The sequence below is a fragment of the Centruroides sculpturatus genome, unplaced genomic scaffold, assembly GCF_000671375.1.
Source record: "Centruroides sculpturatus isolate CEXI.00-Female unplaced genomic scaffold, Cexi_2.0 scaffold394, whole genome shotgun sequence".
Lineage (NCBI taxonomy): Eukaryota > Metazoa > Arthropoda > Arachnida > Scorpiones > Buthidae > Centruroides > Centruroides sculpturatus.
Window position 1 is genome coordinate 185,959 of NW_019384594.1, and position 19,905 is coordinate 205,863.

The 19,905-nt window shown below is 25.8% G+C and overlaps 1 protein-coding gene across 1 annotated transcript in view; it reads left to right on the forward strand.

Moving 5' to 3' along the window:
- The window catches only part of LOC111624829 (cadherin-like and PC-esterase domain-containing protein 1), a 22,930-nt gene extending 3,961 nt beyond the window's left edge, over positions 1–18,969 (forward strand). Inside the window, exons 2-15 of the mRNA XM_023367784.1 lie at positions 4,841–5,024; positions 5,095–5,219; positions 5,325–5,409; positions 6,719–6,902; positions 9,110–9,287; positions 10,900–11,084; positions 11,157–11,397; positions 11,865–11,969; positions 15,103–15,212; positions 17,894–18,010; positions 18,115–18,203; positions 18,279–18,308; positions 18,393–18,582; positions 18,890–18,969. Of these exons, the coding sequence (XP_023223552.1) occupies positions 4,931–5,024; positions 5,095–5,219; positions 5,325–5,409; positions 6,719–6,902; positions 9,110–9,287; positions 10,900–11,084; positions 11,157–11,397; positions 11,865–11,969; positions 15,103–15,212; positions 17,894–18,010; positions 18,115–18,203; positions 18,279–18,308; positions 18,393–18,582; positions 18,890–18,902 (1,746 nt within the window). The 5' untranslated portion in view covers positions 4,841–4,930 and the 3' untranslated portion in view covers positions 18,903–18,969. The remainder of the gene's footprint in view (positions 1–4,840; positions 5,025–5,094; positions 5,220–5,324; positions 5,410–6,718; positions 6,903–9,109; positions 9,288–10,899; positions 11,085–11,156; positions 11,398–11,864; positions 11,970–15,102; positions 15,213–17,893; positions 18,011–18,114; positions 18,204–18,278; positions 18,309–18,392; positions 18,583–18,889) is intronic.
- The last annotated feature ends 936 nt before the right edge of the window (positions 18,970–19,905 follow it).

A 19,905-nucleotide genomic window follows, 5' to 3' on the forward strand; every position in this document is an offset into this window, starting at 1 on the left:
CTAAAAATATCGTAGAAGAATTTAGAAAAATAATTATATATATTATTTAATAAATAATATGTCAAAATTATTCTAAAATATATAGGACCTATAGCTTATATAGCTAATATAAGGCCTTTTAGATGCTGAGAAAGGCTCATTTTTTGAGGCCCTCGGTGGATTAAAAAACAGAAAAAAGTTAAAAAAAAATCGTATGCTTTTAAATAAAATTTGATGAGAAATTAATTTGTAATATTTGTTTCGAGGCCCCTCATAAATTTAAGGCCTGTATCGAACGACCTTTATCTATCTTAGAGTTCTCAAATCTTGTTAAAGGATTTTTAGAATAAAATATAAGAAAAAAGTCAGAAAATATAATAAATATTATTTAGAAATATAGTCTTAAAAATTATTTTTTAAACAAAAATCCATTTATCCAAGATCCAACAAAAATCCAAGATAAATGATGAAGTTTACAAGAATATAAATACACTAAAAATCTGTAAAGTTTATACTTAGAGTAAAATTAATATAAATTTATTATAAATTCGGGTTGCATATAACCATATAAAACGGAACTATAAGTTAGCATTAATTTTAATTATACATTAATTCAATTAAACTGACTAAAACCATTGCAATAATATAGAAATGTATTTATAAGTTATAGGAACTAAATGATATTAGAAACCGTTATAAATCTATGTATATTGTTTGATAAATTTATAATTTAAGTATTAATATAACAAGGATAACTAATATTGCTCGTTTATGTTCGATTATTATTCATATATTGAACATTTCCATGAATTAATAATAAGTAAAGGTTACCGTTTGGGAATTCAATATGCCTTTAAATTCTCAAAGCAATATAATCAACTTAATGAGTAATTAACACATTTTAAATAATTGGAATTGTCTCCTTTCCTCACTTTTTATCACTAACTGCAATTATTTTAGTTATTTTAGTGATTAGTGAGCTTTACTTTCACCTTAAATAATTATTAAATTTAATATTAGTGGAGGTAAATTGAGAGTATTTGGGATCAAAATAGATAATATATACAGTACATCATTTTATAAGAGTTAATTATTTGTATAAGGTAGCTTAAGTTTAAGGATGAAGATGAAGATAAATGTATTGATATCATTTTCGTCTTCCCCGTTTTGTGTTGGGCCAGATTGGTTTAATCCTTTCATCCTTTCCTATTTTCCTATTATTCTCTTTCATGTAACATCTTTATGTTTCTTTCCCATTCTTTCCAAGTTTTTTTAAGTCGATCTCTTCATCTCTTCCTGCTTTTTCCTCTCGATCCTTTGCCTACAATTTTCTTAATTTCAGATATTTTATAAGAAAAGTTATTTATCTATTTATTCATTTGTTAAATATAATTACGATTTACATTATTAATTAAAATATTATACATTTTAATTGATTATTTTTAGTATATTGCCCTTTTATTCTATACTTAAGTAGCATTATTAATCTCTAAATTTAAAGAAACTTTTAAGAATATTCTCTATTAGATTTATTATATTTTATTTTTATAATTAATTTTAATCTTTTGATTATTAAACTGAACAATATTAATTAAATTATGGCTTTATCTTAAGAAAATATCGACGAAACGTTCTATTAAAGATGCTGCATACTCTGAACATTATAAACATAGAATAATGCATGTTAATAAATTGAACAGGATAAACAATTTACGTTATTTCTTCCATATTTATAAGGCTCTAACTAATATTTGAATTCCAAACAATCTCTCCATTCATCACAAATATTGAATACTTGATTATATATGAACTAACTTTCATGGTAACTTCTCTATACATAAATTATGCAAAGATGCTTAACCGAAACTTTTGGAATTATACATAAGAACTATAATTTAAGAAATCTCGAGCTTAATTTTAAAAAATTTATAAAAGAGGCCTTAAAAATCAAAGTCTACAGATGAGGCCTTAAAAAGTTGTTATACTTTTTAAGGCCTCATCTGTAGACTTTGATATAAATTTATATATAAATGCTAATGACAGAGAGAATTTCACTTGAGAAAAATGCCTCTTATAATTTTATAATTGCTTATTTTAATAATTAATCTATTCTATTGGGTCTTAGTGATAATTTTAAATCTGTAAATTAAAATTAATTTTCTTTTTATAACTAAAAAAGACTGATATAAGGATAATAGACAACTTCATATCCGATTTTTTTGACTTTTTCTATGGTTTTTATTCTTTACAGAATTAATCTTTTCATTAGAAAAAGCGATCCAATGCTTCTCACTTTACCTTATCAGTCAACAAATCGTGTTCTTTTACACCTGACTACTCATTAGATATCGAAGATAAGATTATTTTACATGTAGTCGACACATCGTTTCATATACTCAACGCTTGCATCGGTTATTTAGAAAATTTATGGAATTTCCCTTAATAATTTATAAAAAGTTATATTTGAAAGAAAAATATAAACATATTATATTTATTATTGTGTTATAAACAGAAAAAGATATACTTTATATGAAAAAATACGTAAAAATTTACATAAATATATTATGTAATAGAATAGTTTTCAATGTCGTGTTATCAAGTTCCAGTCCGCATTAAAAACATATTTAATTTTTATATATAAATTAAAACGGAAGTGTCTTGCAACTTCGCTCTCTTTATTTTTATATTAAACGGAACTTCATTTATTAAAATCGATAAATATATTCATACGATGATTTTCTTCCTGTGAGACTATATAGTGGATGCTTAAACATCTCAAAGAAGGTCGTGAGTTAGGTTCGTACTATTTAAACATGCTTTCCTATGTAGAATTCTACGTATTATTTTGACTAGAATTGAGATTCATACGCAACGATTTAAAAATTATAAGAAAAATGTTTAATTTTTTAAATTTCTTATCTGTTTAAATTCATTTCCAAACCAATAGTTCGCGATCTACGAATAAAATCACGTCTTTCAGTATGCTAAATGAAGCATTTACCAACTAAACAAAGGTTGGAGAATAAAGATTTTAAATGTTATTTCTATACAGAATCACTATATTCATGTTTATAGTGTAATTTTGATTATTTAAGAAGAATTTTTTAAATTACAGTCACGTTTAATCATAATTAATTTGTCGTATAAACGTATATTAAATTATGATGAGTTATGATGACATTTATACGTTCAATGTTAGATATATACATATATATTTGGTTAAATTTATATTAAATCACGTTTATCAATTAATTCAAAAGATGAAATTTAGCGAAACTCTTGTCATTTGCTTATAAAAGCGAGAATCAAGAAGTATCTTCCTATTAATTATCAATACAATTTGCATCTTATTATTATTAAAAATAATAAAGTGAATAATTAAAAAGACAAATTCTAGCGGAATCTCAAGAGAAAATCAATGTAAATAAATAAATAATTAGAATTCGCATAAAATAAATAAACATTGTATTCAACTATTTATAATGTTTTTCCTGTTGACAAGCTAATTAAATAGGATATTAAATAATTATAATTAAATTTAATTATATTTGTATTTATTTTATTAAAAATAATTTATTTTTTACTCTTAAAGTCTTTACAAACTTACTTTGTATATATTTATATATTCACTAATTAATGATTGATGAATTAGTGGATGATTTAATTAAACTTTGTGTAGTAAATTTGGGAAATATTAACGTTTCTTTGTGTTATTTAATTAAAAATAAGGGTTTTTGGGTAAAGATTGGTTATAAATTAATTGGAAATGTATAGAAATGATGCATTTCTTCCACAACTAGTAGGCCATTCCTGTAAGGATATCATTAGAGGTCCTCTAATAAAACATTTCTTATCCAGTAGATATTTGTTTCAAAATTGGTTTCAGTCAGTAGGTTCTTCTGAAGGATGGCCTTATTTAATACCATAAATTAGCTGGAAGTATTGGATTATAGGTTAATGCATTGTTTCTCCAACTAATAAGTCATTCCTGTAAGGTTTAGAGGCTCTATATAATTAGAATTCCTTTAAGAAATGGCTCTATTCTTGCTTTAAAATGGTGCCAGTCAGCAAGTATTTTTAATAAATCACCCTATTTAATACTATAAATTAATTGAAAGTGTTGGATTATAGGAATAATACATTGCTTCCGCTGTAAGTAGGTCATTCCTCTAAGGCTACGTTCCTCAATCACTAGGGTTCCTTTAAGAAACGGATCTTTATCCTTGCTTTACAAATGGTTCTAGTCAGCGAATGTCTCTGAAAGATTACTCTATTTGATGCTCCAAACATAAAAATCATTCTTACAATCCATTGGTTAAGATGCTCTTGAGAAATACTTAATAATGCTAATTTGAAAAAAAGGTCTTTAAAAAGTTGGTTTAACAAAAAGAATTGCTACTTTAAACGATTGTTGTTTTAAAAAAAGAGGGTTTCAGTGGTTATTTTAAGGAAGAGTTCTTTATCTGATCGATCATTCCTGTAAAAAAAGTGTTTTTAATCCACAAATTTTTTTAGCAAAAATTATGCTTATGAAAGTATTTCTGACCATTTCTAAGAAAAGTTAACTTAAAAGTGTGTGTCGTTTTCTTTAAGAAAAGTCTCTAAATACAGGTTCATTCGGTTGAAAGTATTTCTTAATCGTTGGAGCTTTCCATTAAGAAAGAATAAACCAATCAGTGGGTAATTCTCGATGTATTTTTCTGTTATATCACATTTTTCTCGGTAAAGTTTTTTTCCATATTTGACCGCTTTTTTTAGCAAATAATAATAACTAAAATTATAAAAGGCTTTAATATTGTTTCCATCTTAAATATATACAAACATAAACCAAATTTATTCTCATTATATTCAACTATTACAGATAGAGGACCAATGTTTAGGACCAATCAATTCAGGACCAAAAGTCGTCCTTATCCGTGGCCAAAGGGCAGTCATAGCTCGAGATCTTCCAATGTATCTCAGCGTTTTAACAGATTATCACTTCATAGTACATCTTCCTTTTTGGTACAATCCAGTACAAAACAATACATTCTATTTCGGAAACGGTAAGTACCGTACATCGGAAATTTCGTATACGAAAATGCCACAAATTATCTAAAAAAATTCATTAAACAGATCGAGATACAGAAGTAGAAGATCCAAGAAATTGGCATCTCTTCTTATGTCTAACGTTCACAGAACGAGAAACTAAACCGTGTTTAGGAAGAGAAGAATATTCTAAACTCCACACTTATCATAAAGTGAGCATAAATATGTAATTTTTTTATTCATTTTTTTCAATTTATACACGATCATTTTTCCTATCGCAAATTCAATTTTAAATAATATTTCTTTAAACAAAACAGGTGAACAGATTCCCAGGACTTCGAGGTATCTTATGGAAGAGGGATTCTCTATGTTATACTTTTTCCAAAGCTAGACTCATTCCAGGTTAGTTTATAAAGGAAAAAAAGAGGATAATTATGAATGAAATTCCCAGCTTACGAGTGAGTTTATGTCTTCTAAACATTCATTAGTTTTACGTGTGAGAAGTGTCATACTAATCAATAGGCCACAATAATCCGTGTCAAGAGATATTTCACTACTAATTAATATTCTAGTAAAGCCAGAACCTGGAAGTAGTAGCAATTTTCCAGTGATCGATCTGACCGTTAGATATAATGTTCCTGGTTACAATGAAAAGCATTGCCTCCAGCTTAATGGCTGCTATACCTTTCACTCGCTAACTCTCACCATGTGACCAAATGTAAACATCAACTAATAAAGTTTGAGTAAATATTTTTATACATGCATGATCTCAATAGCATAGTCTAATGGAAAGTCATTTTCTAATCGTGATTCATTAAGCAACTCCTCTTCTATTCTAATGAATAATCGACCGAAAAGAATGAATTTTAAAGTTATTTTTCGACGTGAAAAAATAAATATTTATACATTTTTAAATAATACATTTAATATTTTATCGATTTAAATTAATTTTTAAGTACTTTTTTTATATAATAAATGATTTAAATGTTTTTTTTTTAAATCACATCGAGCTATTGTTTAACTCGTGTATTCGTGACTTTGTACTTTAAAAACTAGGAAATTATTAAAATAAAAATGTTTATAATTTAAAAAATTAAAGTTTTTATACTTTAAAGATATTAAATTTCAATAATTTATTAAAAATTGATTTGGATACGCAAACTTTATAAATATTTTTCTTATTTTAATCTCTTCTATTTTAATGAATATGAAAATTATATTAATTTTCGATGTGAAAAAATAAATATTTATGTATTTTTAAATTTTATATTCAATATTTTATCGATTTAAATGAATTTTTAAGTATTTTTTTACATAATAAATGATATAAATGGATTCTTCTTATATCACCTTTTCCCATTGTTTAATGCGTGTATGATGAATTTATGCTTTAAAAATATAAAAAGAAATTAAAATTAAATGTTTACAATTAAAATAATTAAATTTTTATACGTTAAAGATATTAAATTTTAATAATAATTTACTTAAAATTGATTCACGATACGTGATACGTGAAATATTTTTATTTTTTATCTACATTCTACGTTAATAAAGTTAAAAAGAATTGTAAGAAACGTATAATCAAATTCCTTTATCCATAAAATAAATAAAGTTATAATGTTTAGAAATCGTTAAATTATCTTGTTAAATGTTAAATTCTCTTTAAACTAAAACGAAATTATAGTAAATTGAGATTTATCTATTTGTATAGAAGTACGCAGACTGCATCTAGTTCCCACTTGCTATGTGATGCCAACTCAATACAGAGAATTTCGAGAGAGCCTGGGGGAAGGATCTTGGATAATTAAATCTGTGACACCAGGTTCTAGACCAGCAGACATGGGACCGAAATTGTTAGATATTTATACTCCATCTGGTTTACTTGATTTAGAAATGTAAGTCAAAGTTTTACTCTTACCTTATGGAAAAATTTCGATTATTTTTATTTTTACTTGCCTAAATTTAATAATATTTATTTAAATATGCATTATCTTTATCGTTATACCTAATTAAATACTTATTTTTACAGTTATAACTATTTAAATAGCCTTTTCCCCCTCGTTTTATCATTAAATTAGGTATTATCTTTCAGTGTTCCGAGTGTTATTTTTACTCTATTTCTATTTAAATGGACACTTTTATAATTGTATTTATTCAAATAAGCATTGGTTTTACGGTTTTATTTATTAAAATAGGCATATCTACTTAAATCAACATTATTTTTACAGCTATACCTTAATAGGCCTTATTAATCTATTTAAAATATATATTGTTTTTACAGTTATACTAATTCAAGTACACAGTTTTTGTACAGCTGTATCTATACATGTAAACAGGTGCTATATTTTTAATGTCTATCTATTTAAAATAGAATTTTTACAGCTATACTGGGTGGACAGACTTGGGGTCCTAAGCTATAATATACAACAAGCCTTTCCCGTCTACATGTAAAAGTATAAGGGCCTAACTTGTAGCTTGTTTATGTATAATACAAATTCGGTCTGATTCTACCCACTTAAATAAGCATTTTGACAGTCATATCTTTTTAAATAGGCATTATTTTTATAATTTTACCTATATAAAATAAACATTATTTTTTGTAGATATACTATATTTTTAAATCAATTAAATTTATTTAATTAATTTAATTGATTGATATATATTTAAAATGTAAGTATATATTTTTTATATTATTTAATTAAGATATATATATTTATACATTTTATATATTATTAAAGCCTTCAGGATGGGTTACTTTAAAGCGCTTTTAATGCTTTAACAGTTCTGTTCTGTTACTGTTTTGATATTGATTTTTTAAAAGCATTATCTTATAATTATTAACAATAGAACTCTGTAATATATCGTGATCATTAACACGAACTCTTCTTTTAATTCGTGATTTAAAAGTATTTTTGTTATAAAATCCATTAACAGATATCTAGTGATACAGAAAAATTAGTAAATAACATTTACTCATTATGTCTATAACATAGGTTAAGTTATTTTTACTTATTTAAACAGATCTATACTTATTTAAATTTGTATATTTCTTCTAATTATACCTATTTACTTAAGCTTCACTTAAATACGTACATGTGTATAACTATAAAGACAATATTTGTGTAAGCAGATATTGAAAGATAAAGCTATTTTATTTACCAAGCTATATGTTTGTAATGAGGAAAAGTTACAGCATTTATTTCAATAGTTATAACTGGAAAAATAATTTTCAATCGAATTGGACATAACGGAGATGTGAAGACGAATTTAATTTTTTAAATATATTTTCAATGTGGAAGCATATCTTCCAGTCATACCTTTTTAAATAAGAATTATCTGTACAGCTACATCATCTCAGTTTCACCTATTTAAATGAATATAACATAAAGATAATATTTATTTAAACAGGTGTAGTTAGAAAGATCGTATCTATTTCAAAGTGCAGATAGAATGACAATGCCTTCTTACTTAATTAAGATATAAAAATATACATGTAAAGATAATGTCTAGTTACAGTACGTCTTCGTTCTTTTTCATTTACACCTATTTAAACAGATAAAGATGGAGTTATAATATGTTTCTATTGAAATACTAGAAGAATATCTTTCCAGCTGCACCCACTTAAACAAGTATTATTTTCATCTCTATACCACTTTGCATAGGTATCAATTAAGCTGCGAAAGTAATTCTTGTTTGAAAACTTAAGTATTATTCTTCCAAAAATACCTGTTTAAATGTGAAGAGATAGTGCTTACTTCAATAAATATAGCTAAAAGATTAGATAATTTCCTAATCATACCTGTATAAACAAGTAGTACCTTTACAACTCCATCGCTTTAAATAGATGTTATCCTGGCATATACACCTATTTAAATAGTTACAGCTGGAAGGATACAAGTAACCTTCGTTTGTTATTCATATCTATGAGTTACATCAGTGAGAAAACAGACATAAAATTGTTTTCATGCTTGTAACGCTACCCATTTAAGGCAAACAGATGGCACGTGAATGATCTTTAATACGGACAGATGGGCTTAACGTATATAGCACTTCCGTCGATCAGGGAATTAATTATCTTTCATTTTAATGATTATAATTATAGATACCAGACAAAGAGAGCCGTTATACAGCAATTCGTACCCAACATCCTCACGGTATTTGGACATCCCATAAGTGCACGTCTATACGTTCTGGTAACATCCCTTCTACCACTTCGTGCCTACGTATATTCTGAAGGATTAGTTCATCATCGTTACGATCATCATAAGAATTTTCGAAAGGTAAATTTAGAAAAAATAATAATAAAATAAAATGAATTGCTTTATAAATATTCACGAATAAAAATAGAAATTGTGTTCGAAGTAAATCGAGTTTTCGATCGATAAAGAATACATTTAAAAGTTATAAGTTATTAAACGTATACAACTGCAAAATGTCTACCTTTTGTCTTCATGAATAAAAGAAATAAATGAATCCAAAAAAGAATTTTTAATATTTTAACATCATTCCGGATGATCGATATGAAAATATACGTATTTATTTTCAGATCTTAAGAAAATAAAATGTATCTTTATATATAAATATTAGGTGGATGAAATTTAGCATCTTGTATATCCTGAATTTATTTTCAATCTATTTCTAAATATGTAATGCTTAATGTCTTTAGAATTTACGAATATTTTCAGAATTTGCGGAGAAATGGCAGAAAATAATCTAGCATTCGGGGGAATAGGAACTATAGCAAATTCTGGAAGAACAAGAACGTAAAATGTATTAAATATTCCGGAAATTTACAGGAATAACCGGAATATGTTTTCATGATTTAGAGAAATAATAGGAAATAACAAAATTTATTCAAGATTTAGGGAATAGACAGAACAATGCGGGACATATTTTCGGGATTCAGAGGAAAATTAGGGAATAACAGAAAATATATTCAATATTTAAGGAATAAACTGAAACAATTCAGGATATATTTTCAGGATTCAAAAGATAGAGACTAAAGAGGAAATACACTCAATACTCAAGAAAAATCAAAAATTACAGAAAATAAATTCGGGAACCTTTAGGAATCCCTTGCAATTTTTCTTAGCCAAGTCGAAATGAATATTAAATTGTAATTTTACGCTTTAAATATATTTTCGTATCGATTGATTTTGAAAGTTATCTAATATCTTAAGTTAGCGCCAGCTTCAATTTATTCAAGATAACAGTAGTAAAGTGTATAATACGGAATCTTATCGTTAGAGAAGAGCAAGAATATCCATCACCAGTGACAAGATAGATTTGATTTTATCAAAAAACGTATCATTTGAATGAATTTCAAATAAAAAAAAAGAAAGAGGGGTCTGTAATGAATAACTTGTTCATAGTTTGGTGTCGAACAAACACACGAGACTTTCCTTTAATAAGATAATAAGAGGAAGGTATAGAAAAAATAGCGAATGCTGCTCCTCTACATCGATCACAAAACAATCTCGTATCTTATAATATCAACGTCTGTGCCATTATTAATCACCTTTGACCGACGATTAGAACTAATGGTGTGCTTAGATACACGAGAAATGAATAATTCAGGTATTTTCTAGCTAATTGTAGCACAGAAACCATTACACTTTCCAACCTATACTTTATATGTCACGTCGCTAGATTTTTCTTATTTCTTTCCTACGTAATCGAGGAATTTATATGATATTTCGGTCGAAAAACGTAGAGGTTACACGCTCTTGAAATTAAAAGTAAAAAGCTAGAGAATAAATTGAATTTCCAACCGGTAGACCGCGATCCTTGCCTGTAATGTTAAAGTATACGGATTTCGCCGATTGAAAATAAAGGTTGATAAGCTTGAATTCTAAGGCACTTTTACTTATTGAAATTTATTAATTATTTCAGATAACCAGTCGCACGTGGTTATTATCGGATTTGTGGAGATATTTAGCAAAAAATAGAGGAGTGGAAGCAGTTAAAACCGCTTTGAATAATTTACACTCCGTTCTTACACAGAGCCTGTTAGTTGCCGAAGCGGTTCTAGCAGATTCGACACGACATTCGAATTTTCGAGATAAACATAAATGGAGGTAATTTATTTTCGATTGTTTTCCCAGAAAAATTAAAATATTTTGATTAATTTTTGTCCCTTTTCTATGTAGATGCCGCCATTGTTTCCATTTATTAGGTATAGATGTCGTGTTTAATAGCTCGTTGTATCCGACTATTATGGAAGTAAATGGTCAACCGAATCTGCAAGAAAATAGAAAAGAGGGTCGACGTATCAATAAAATCAAACGTTTTGTCTTAAGTGATATGATGACTCTTCTGTATGAGCCATCTTCCGTTGCTAGAGAAGTCACCGATGCCATCTTGGAGTCATCAGATAACATCGGAGTTTTGGTAATTTATATACGTTTATATTAAATAATAACGCAATAAATGTTACAATAGATCCAAAATATTAATTTTTTGAAGTTTTTTAGACATTTCTTTTAATTTTTTGAGGCTCTCAAAATCCTTCAAGTTGCGCGTTAAAACCAACATAAAGACCCTCTAAAAATGCGTTTTTCTACAAACTAAAGCATCATATAATGTTAATTTTATTATTTTTAGATTAAAAATGAATTATATTTATATTTATAAAACATTTTTTACATATTTTAATTGAACGTTCTTTCTTAAAAAAAACAAGGAAATGGAATATTACATGTAACGGATGTTAATATGCTGTAAAGGAAATTTACCAGATAATAAGGAAACTAAGTTTTGTAGAAAATAATTATTGTTGTTATTGTTATTATTATTATTAAAATATGTAAAAATTAAATTAATTTATGATTTCTATGATTTTTCTACATTTTTTAAAGGAATTAAATTGTCACGTAACGAGCGACATGTGTTTAAATTCGGATGATATCAGATATATTTTGGATAGTAGAAGAGAAAAACTGAATCAAGGTGGATTCAGGCAGGTAAATAATTTATTTTTTAACTTAACAAATTAATTTGTTAAACGAATAATTTCGGTTTTTAAAATTTCTCTTCAAAACGTGCTTGAAAACTACGATTTAAAGACCATTTTTTTATTTTAACGCTTATAAATTTAAAATTTATATATATATTTAAAAAAAACAAAAATAAATTTAATTTTTATTAAATTTTTAAGCTTTTAAACAAAATATTTATTTAAAAACTAGCATTTTAAAAATGTTTTATCCAAAAATTGTGATTCAAGAAAATGATAGTATTTACAGTAAAAACTACTGTAAATACTATACATTTCCTTAATGTTAACACTTATAAATCCAAGAAATTTTATTAAATTATAAAAGAAAGAATATTTATTACGCTTTTGGATGAAATATTTATTAAAAGAATTGAAAATTTTGCAGTTTTAACATAAAAATTTGCTCCCAAACCGCGCTGTCAATACTTCTATTTTCAAGATTTTAACACTTATAACTTTAAAACAATTATTAAATTATAAAAATTAAATTTTTAATTTAAATTTTGAGGGGGGACTTTTATTTTAAAATTCTCGTTTAAAGAAGCGAATCTCATTAATTTTTATTATTACGATTATTATTAATTCTTCCAGATTTATCCTTTTTATTGCAATTTGCATCATTTTACATTTTCTTTTTTTTTTAAATGAAATGAATTTATGCAAATAAAAAAGAATTTAAGAAAAAGGTTCCTGCGATTAAATTCTAACTTTCAGCAAGTAAATTCTTTTGATTTTATTTTTTAATTAATCTATTGAAAAACTTCTCTCTTTCTCTCTTCTCTCGATTCTTGCTCTTCTTCAATTCGATTAATAGGAAAGAAGTTTGATGGATTATGCATATGATATTCAAATTGCTTAAGAATTATTTAATAAAATTTTAATTTTTCTCGTGTTTTTCGTATCTACTTTTAAAAGGTTCAATTCTTTTTTCCTTCTTTAAATTTGGAATTAAGTTATGAGAGTGAATGAGAAGTGTACTTAGAAAAAACTATCCTTTCAGTACCAGAAAAGGTGAAAAATATATAAAATCTCGTCTTTTCTATTGATTTTAACGTGAAAAATATATAAACTCCCATTTTTCTGTTAATTGTAACGCAAATATTTGTAAAATCCTTCTTTTTCTGATAGCTTTAACGAGAAAATGCACACAATCCCGATTTTCCTGATCATTTTAAAGTGAAAATACACATAAAACCACATTACTTTTATAACTTTAAACTGAAAAATATATATCAAAACTGCTTTTCTAATAAAATTGAAGCAAAAATTATACAAATCTTTTTCTCTTAACAAATTTCGAAGCGCAAAACATAAAAAAGATATAATTTTTTGTAGTGGTTTACGAACAAATGACATGAAAATCATTCGAAAAAATAAGGTTTTATACTTTATTTCATAGAAAAGTAGTGAATTTAGTTATATTCGAACTGATATAACTGAATTTACATATATTAAAATCTAAAAAATACATATTTAAGATATAGAATTAACTTCAAAATTAGCTTTGGAAGATATTAATCTAGAATTGGAAGTGGATGTATGTTCAATTACTGCAGCTAATTACATACGAATAGAGATGTCCACAAGAAGACAAATGATGCAATCTCTTCCTCTCCACACCAACCTCTATCGATCATTCTTTTATAAGATCGGAGCACCGGGATGAAGCATCAACATATAGTTATTTAAAACTAAACATAACTTTTTCTGTCCGAGAGAATTAAGCATAATTAACCATTTTATCGCATTTTTAACATTATTTTATACACTAAAACGTTACATATTCTCTATAGAATAGCGTAACATCTATTAACTTACGATACGTGCACACTAATTAAGCTCAGCTCATTTTCTAATGAAGGATAATAAATGAGATATTTTAAAGTTAATTAAGTAAATTTTTCACTGATAAAATGGTTTAAATTGTTAAAAATTTAGTGTATTCACTTAAAAAGGGTTTTTTATAACTGCTCATTTCCGGAAATGTATTGAAAATGTATTATGGCTGACTGCATCTTCATTCTTTGTTCATCTTTCCTCTTGTAGAATCCTTTGTACTCCTCTCATGATAACAGTAAAGTAACTAGAAAGATATTTCCTTCTTTTCTAACTAATTATCTTCAGCAAGATGCTACAATTTTATATTGTATTTATTCTCTCGTTCGTATGAACATAATTGTGATATTTTCCTTGTTTCGTTCTGCTTGACATACTTAAAAAAAATACTCGGGAGTTGAAAAATTACATTAGTAAACGTAACAAGAACAACCAATATTGAGTTTTCAATAAGTAGACAATAATCACAGATTAAGATTACCATTAAATCAGGGATTATTTATTTATTTAATTATTTATATACACATGCATCCCAATCCGATATGTTTTCAGTGTACACAGCTACACTTACACTTAAACGGTTAAATTAGTTGTGTACATCGTAGTGAACTCAATTGTTCTCTTTAGTGTATATGACCATAGATACGTTTACAATTATGGTTATAATTACTGCGTTTAGTGAAGAGAACCATTCAGTTCTCCTGTATACACAGCTAATTGTAACTGTAGCTGCAACTGTGCACATTGAAGAGGATACAATAGTTCTGTCTAATATTTATAACTGTTATGGTTAAGGTTATATTACAATTTTCTGTGTATATTGAAAAGGACTCATTGATTTCTGTACACAGAGGACTCAATGGTTCTCTTCAGTATACATAAGTAATTATAATCTAATTATAAACTTATCTGTAGGTATATATATACTAAAGAGAGCAATGAGTTCTCTACAATGAAACACAGCTAGCTTAATAATAACTGTAGCCATACACTGAAGAAAACCATCAGATCTACTTCACTACGGACCGATTGTAGCTTTAGAGAGTGAGGAGAATCATTAAGTATTCCTCATTATCCACAGCTGTAGCTGTGTACGCTGAACAGGTCGTAAAACAGCTGTACATAAATAATTAAATAAATAAATTCAGGTTTTATAGCGATATTCAAACGCTGGCTGCTGTTTTTCGAAACATAGTATTTGTTCTTATTACTTAATTTATTAAAATACATTTATACCTCATTTTATTAATGCATATTTACAGTTATACCCCTCTTCAAATATCGAAAAATACGAGGAACTGATCAACGAGTTGGAGAGACATTTTTCTGATGGAGATTTGGAAACTGATCCAGGACTAGGACCTGTTAGCAGGTATGATAAAAAGCATTGTATATATTTGCTAAAATTTGGTTAAATGTCATATACGCTATGATTCGTTTACACTGTACACGGACTACACATGTTTAATCCTGTCATTGTTTGTGTCACGTGACGAAGACCATTAATTTTCCTATCGCGTGACATACACAATTTTCGTGAAAACTTCTAAATCGAAATTACAAGATTATTTTTTATGACTAAAATATCTAAAAGTTTAAGTTAAACTTAATCATAAATTTATTTTCTCGACTTTTTAAAGTTATACATTTTTTAAATGTAGCCTATTTTAAATTATCGCTATAAAAGACGAAAGGAAAAATATATATTTTTATGTTCATTTTTATTTAAAATATGGAGAATTTTTAGATTTTTTTCTGTGGAAAAATTTGTAAGTTTTATAAAAAAAAAAAAAATTTAAATTTTTATTCATAATTCTGCTGATTTTTAGTTTCTTTTCTTCCTTTCCTGATTGTAACAAAATGTTAGAATTCGCTTTGAATTTTCAGAAGTATATAAGTTTTGAATATTTTAAATATTATTTAAACATATATTTAAAAAATATGCGCATCTTTCACCTAATTAACACTATGGAAAGATGAAAGATGAGGAAATATATATATTTAAATAGTTTTTAGAATTATGTACTGAATATTTTTTGAATATATTTTAAAATAACAAAATATGTTTGAATAATNTAATTCGAAAAAATTGCAAAAAATTCTTTGTGTTTTATTTAAATTTATCGTTAATTGTAATTAAATTAATAAACTTTTGTTTAAATTAATTATTAAATTAAGGAAGAATTCTTTCTTAATTTTTATATTTAATTTTGTTGACATTTTTCATTTATCTTCCATTCTTAGAAGAAAAGAAATGAAAGTATTCATCTTGTTACATTCCAAGAAAACTTAAGAGAAATGTTGAAAGTAATTAAGAATTCCACAAATTAACAGCTAAATTATTTATTTTTACATATAAAAATTAGAAATTAGACAAAAGTAATTTTTTTAGAAGGATTGATTACGTAAACAGCATCATTCATTTGTTAGCTTTCGGTGATACAAACAAGGATTCTTTGTTCTAATGAAGATTAACCGAAAAGAAAACTCGACTTCTTTGTTTCTGCAATAAATATAACACGAAATTAGTTTCGATACTTTCTAACTTTCTAAAAAATTTACCAAATTTAAGAAGTTTCTTTAATTTCTTCGGGTTTCAGCATCATACGTACTAATGGAAGTTCGTCTTAAAGCATCAATAGCATCTTTGAAAATCTGTAAAATCGCACTTAAAAATGCTAATTATTTTATATATTTTATGAATATAATTAATATAATTTTTTTTATATTGGAAAATCTTAACTTGAGGAGGATGCTGAATGATTCGACCAGGAATCGTAATCTGCTGATTGCAAAATGTTTGTATCGATAAATTAAATATTTTTAACAATATTAAAATTATCTTTAAATAAAATAATTAGAGTTTTATCGTTGTTTTTATTATTACATTATTACTAACAATGTTAAAAGTCTTTCCATGTGTTCAAATATACTGTTTCGAGCATATAAAACAATGTTGACATTGATTAAAGCGGACAAGGATTTTGAATCTTCGTGTTTTTGTGCAATGCTCTTGATTCTAGGTGGTTTTTACACTACATCCATAATTTTTATGCCCCTTATCTATATTTTATATGTTTTTCAGCACAATTCTTGTGATTCAATGATTATTTTGCACAATATAATTCCAAGAGTTTTTCACAATATCTGTGAGTCTACATGACTTATTGCACAATACCTGCGATTCAATGATATTTCTTTGCAATATCTATAATTCTGCACAATTTTTCTCCTAACATCTATAATTTCACATGATTTTGTCTGCAGTATATATGATTCTACGTGAATTTTTACATATTTGTGATTCAATTTGCTTATTTTTGCATAAAATATTTTAATATAACTAATTACCTCCATGAAACATCTATAATTAGGTACGAATCGCGCGCACAAGCATTACAATTTAACGGCAAGTAACATTACACAGATGAAACCTCTCATCTTCCCCATTTTAAATGCAAATAATTACAGATTTTTATTACAAATTCATCATATCTTACTAAATTAAATCGCTTTCAAGTAATTTAGAAAAAATATTTCATTAAAGCAAAGTAAACAATAATTCATCCAAACAATCAACACATCTATTAGGATTTTCAAATATTCAAAACAAATCTTGAAACTTTGCCTTAAAAAAAAAAAGAAATTTAAAGACAATTTTCAACAAATAATTAATTAAATATAAGAGCTTTTTGTTACTTTATATCAGTAAGAGAGTTATTTAAGGGATGATATTTCTTAATTACCAATTTAATTCAATCTGTGTAGATAATGTAGCAATCTAGACAGGTCTGTCCCTGTAGGTGACAGTTGTGCATCTCTTTTAATTACCACCACTAATTTACTATCGAGCCCCAAGAGAACTAAATTTAAATTATAATAGTGACTTTAAACATAAGATTTCTATTAAAACCCAATAGAGGGGTGAAGAATTTCGTCGCGCCATCATTTGCATCAATACGAATACTCCGACGTTTTCATCGCCAATTTTTACCATAAATACCAGAAAATTATGCGAATTTTCGTGTTTAATTCTATTTAAATAAATTTTAGATCACCATGGCAACATACAACATCGGAATTTCATCGGTTTTTGGTGATGTTGGAACGTCATTATAATCGTCAATCTATGGATGATGACTACACCAGTGGTGATGCCGCTCATAAATGGTAATTTTATTCATTTATATGTGAAGAAAACTAACAATTTTAATGGTTAAATTTTTAAAAATACGATGCAAATATTCTGTATTATTATTATTTTTTTAATTTAGGAAAAGTGATAACCTAACCAAATTGATGGATAACTGGAATTACGAAGAGGTATCTTCTGATAAAATGAATTTCCAAATGGAAACAAACGGTAAAATTTATTTGAAAAATTCATAAAAATTCATCTAAAAAATTATTATTTTAAACAATTTTTCTATATTTTTAGAATTTCCAAAGAGGATTAAATGCAGCGAAGGTTTGTATACTTTTTTTCTTCCATTTTTTTTCAATTTTTGAAGGGCGATTTCAGTAATATTTTAGAAGGAAATTGGGTTTTCAGATCCCAGTACGATGCCTTATATAGCTTCTTTGAGTTTGGAACCATTTTTGAATATTACACCTCCATTTTCTCCTTCCATATCGGAATATTACGTCAACGTGACGTATGACTTGATGCTCATCAAAATTGCAGCCACTTCGCAGAATTGTCAGACTGAAGTCAGAATTGATGACAAATTTGGAACTTCCAGGTAAAAAAAAAAAAATAGAAAAAAAACTTGGTTGATTAATTTGTAAAATTTTTTAATTTAAAATGTTTTTTATAATTCGAAAAAATTGCAAAAAATTCTTTGTGTTTTATTTAAATTTATCAGAAAAAAATAAAAACACAGCGAAGGAAGTGTGGAATTTTTAAATGAAAAATGTAATCTAATCTAAAAAAATTTATTTTGTTTAATTTCTTGATTACAAAACTAAAACAAAAGTTAAAAAATTCACAAAAATTATGAATGAAAATGAAATAAAAATAAAAAAAATGATTTTTTGTTTATTTTTTAGACTAGAAAAGTAGAAAATTCAGTCAAAAATTCAAGAAACTGTGAAATTTTTGGATGGAAGATTTAAAAAATATATATAGCGAAAAAGTAAAAATAATCGTGAAATTTTTTGAGAGAAAATGAAATAAAAATCATTTAAAAAAATCATTTATTGGCATCAAATTTTTAGATTTTTTGACGAATATTTTTTATTTTTTGTTGAAAAGTTTGATATAAAATATTTTATTAAAAATAAAATTATTTAAAATGAATAAAAATGTATTAAAATGTAACTTCTTTAATTTTTAAAAGTTTCTCTTTTAAAATTAAAAAAATTGTATTTTTTGCAATTTATAAAAGTATATAAATTAGTTTTATTAGAATATTATTTTTAAAAAATTCTTACAAAAATTTTAAAAAATTAAACTGCCTTTTGAATAAATAAATTGTTTAATTAATTAAAGGAAAAAAAAAGATTAAAATTAATTAAATTAAAACATTTTTTTGGAATAAAAAGCACTAAATGTTAGTTTTTTTTTTAAATAAATTAATTATTTAGAAAATAAATAATTTAAACATGATTGATTCTCTGTGCTGATAAGTTAATATTAAATTTAATAAAATTAATGTATATTTATTTTTAATATTTTAATTGGAAAAAAGTATAAAAATGTATAATTTGCATATTTTTTTTTAATTTTTTATGATAAATTGTTGTCTTATACGCAATAATGCGGTTAATTTAATTATAAGAAAGCTTATTTTAATGATCTTCAGTCAATATAAGAGTGGCTCAAAAGTCGGTTAACCGTGCTCGATTATTTTTTGTGTAGAATAATGTTTCCTTTTCACGATTTAGTGCTTACAATAGTTAACTGAATTTTAGGCCACCCTCGATATTGTATAACGTCATATATACTGGTATGTTAGAATTTATACTCAAATATGCAATTGTTTTCATATTAAATATTTCAAACAATTACAGTATATATAGGATGACTCAAAAGTTAGTTAACTGTGTGAACCGTTAGAATGAAA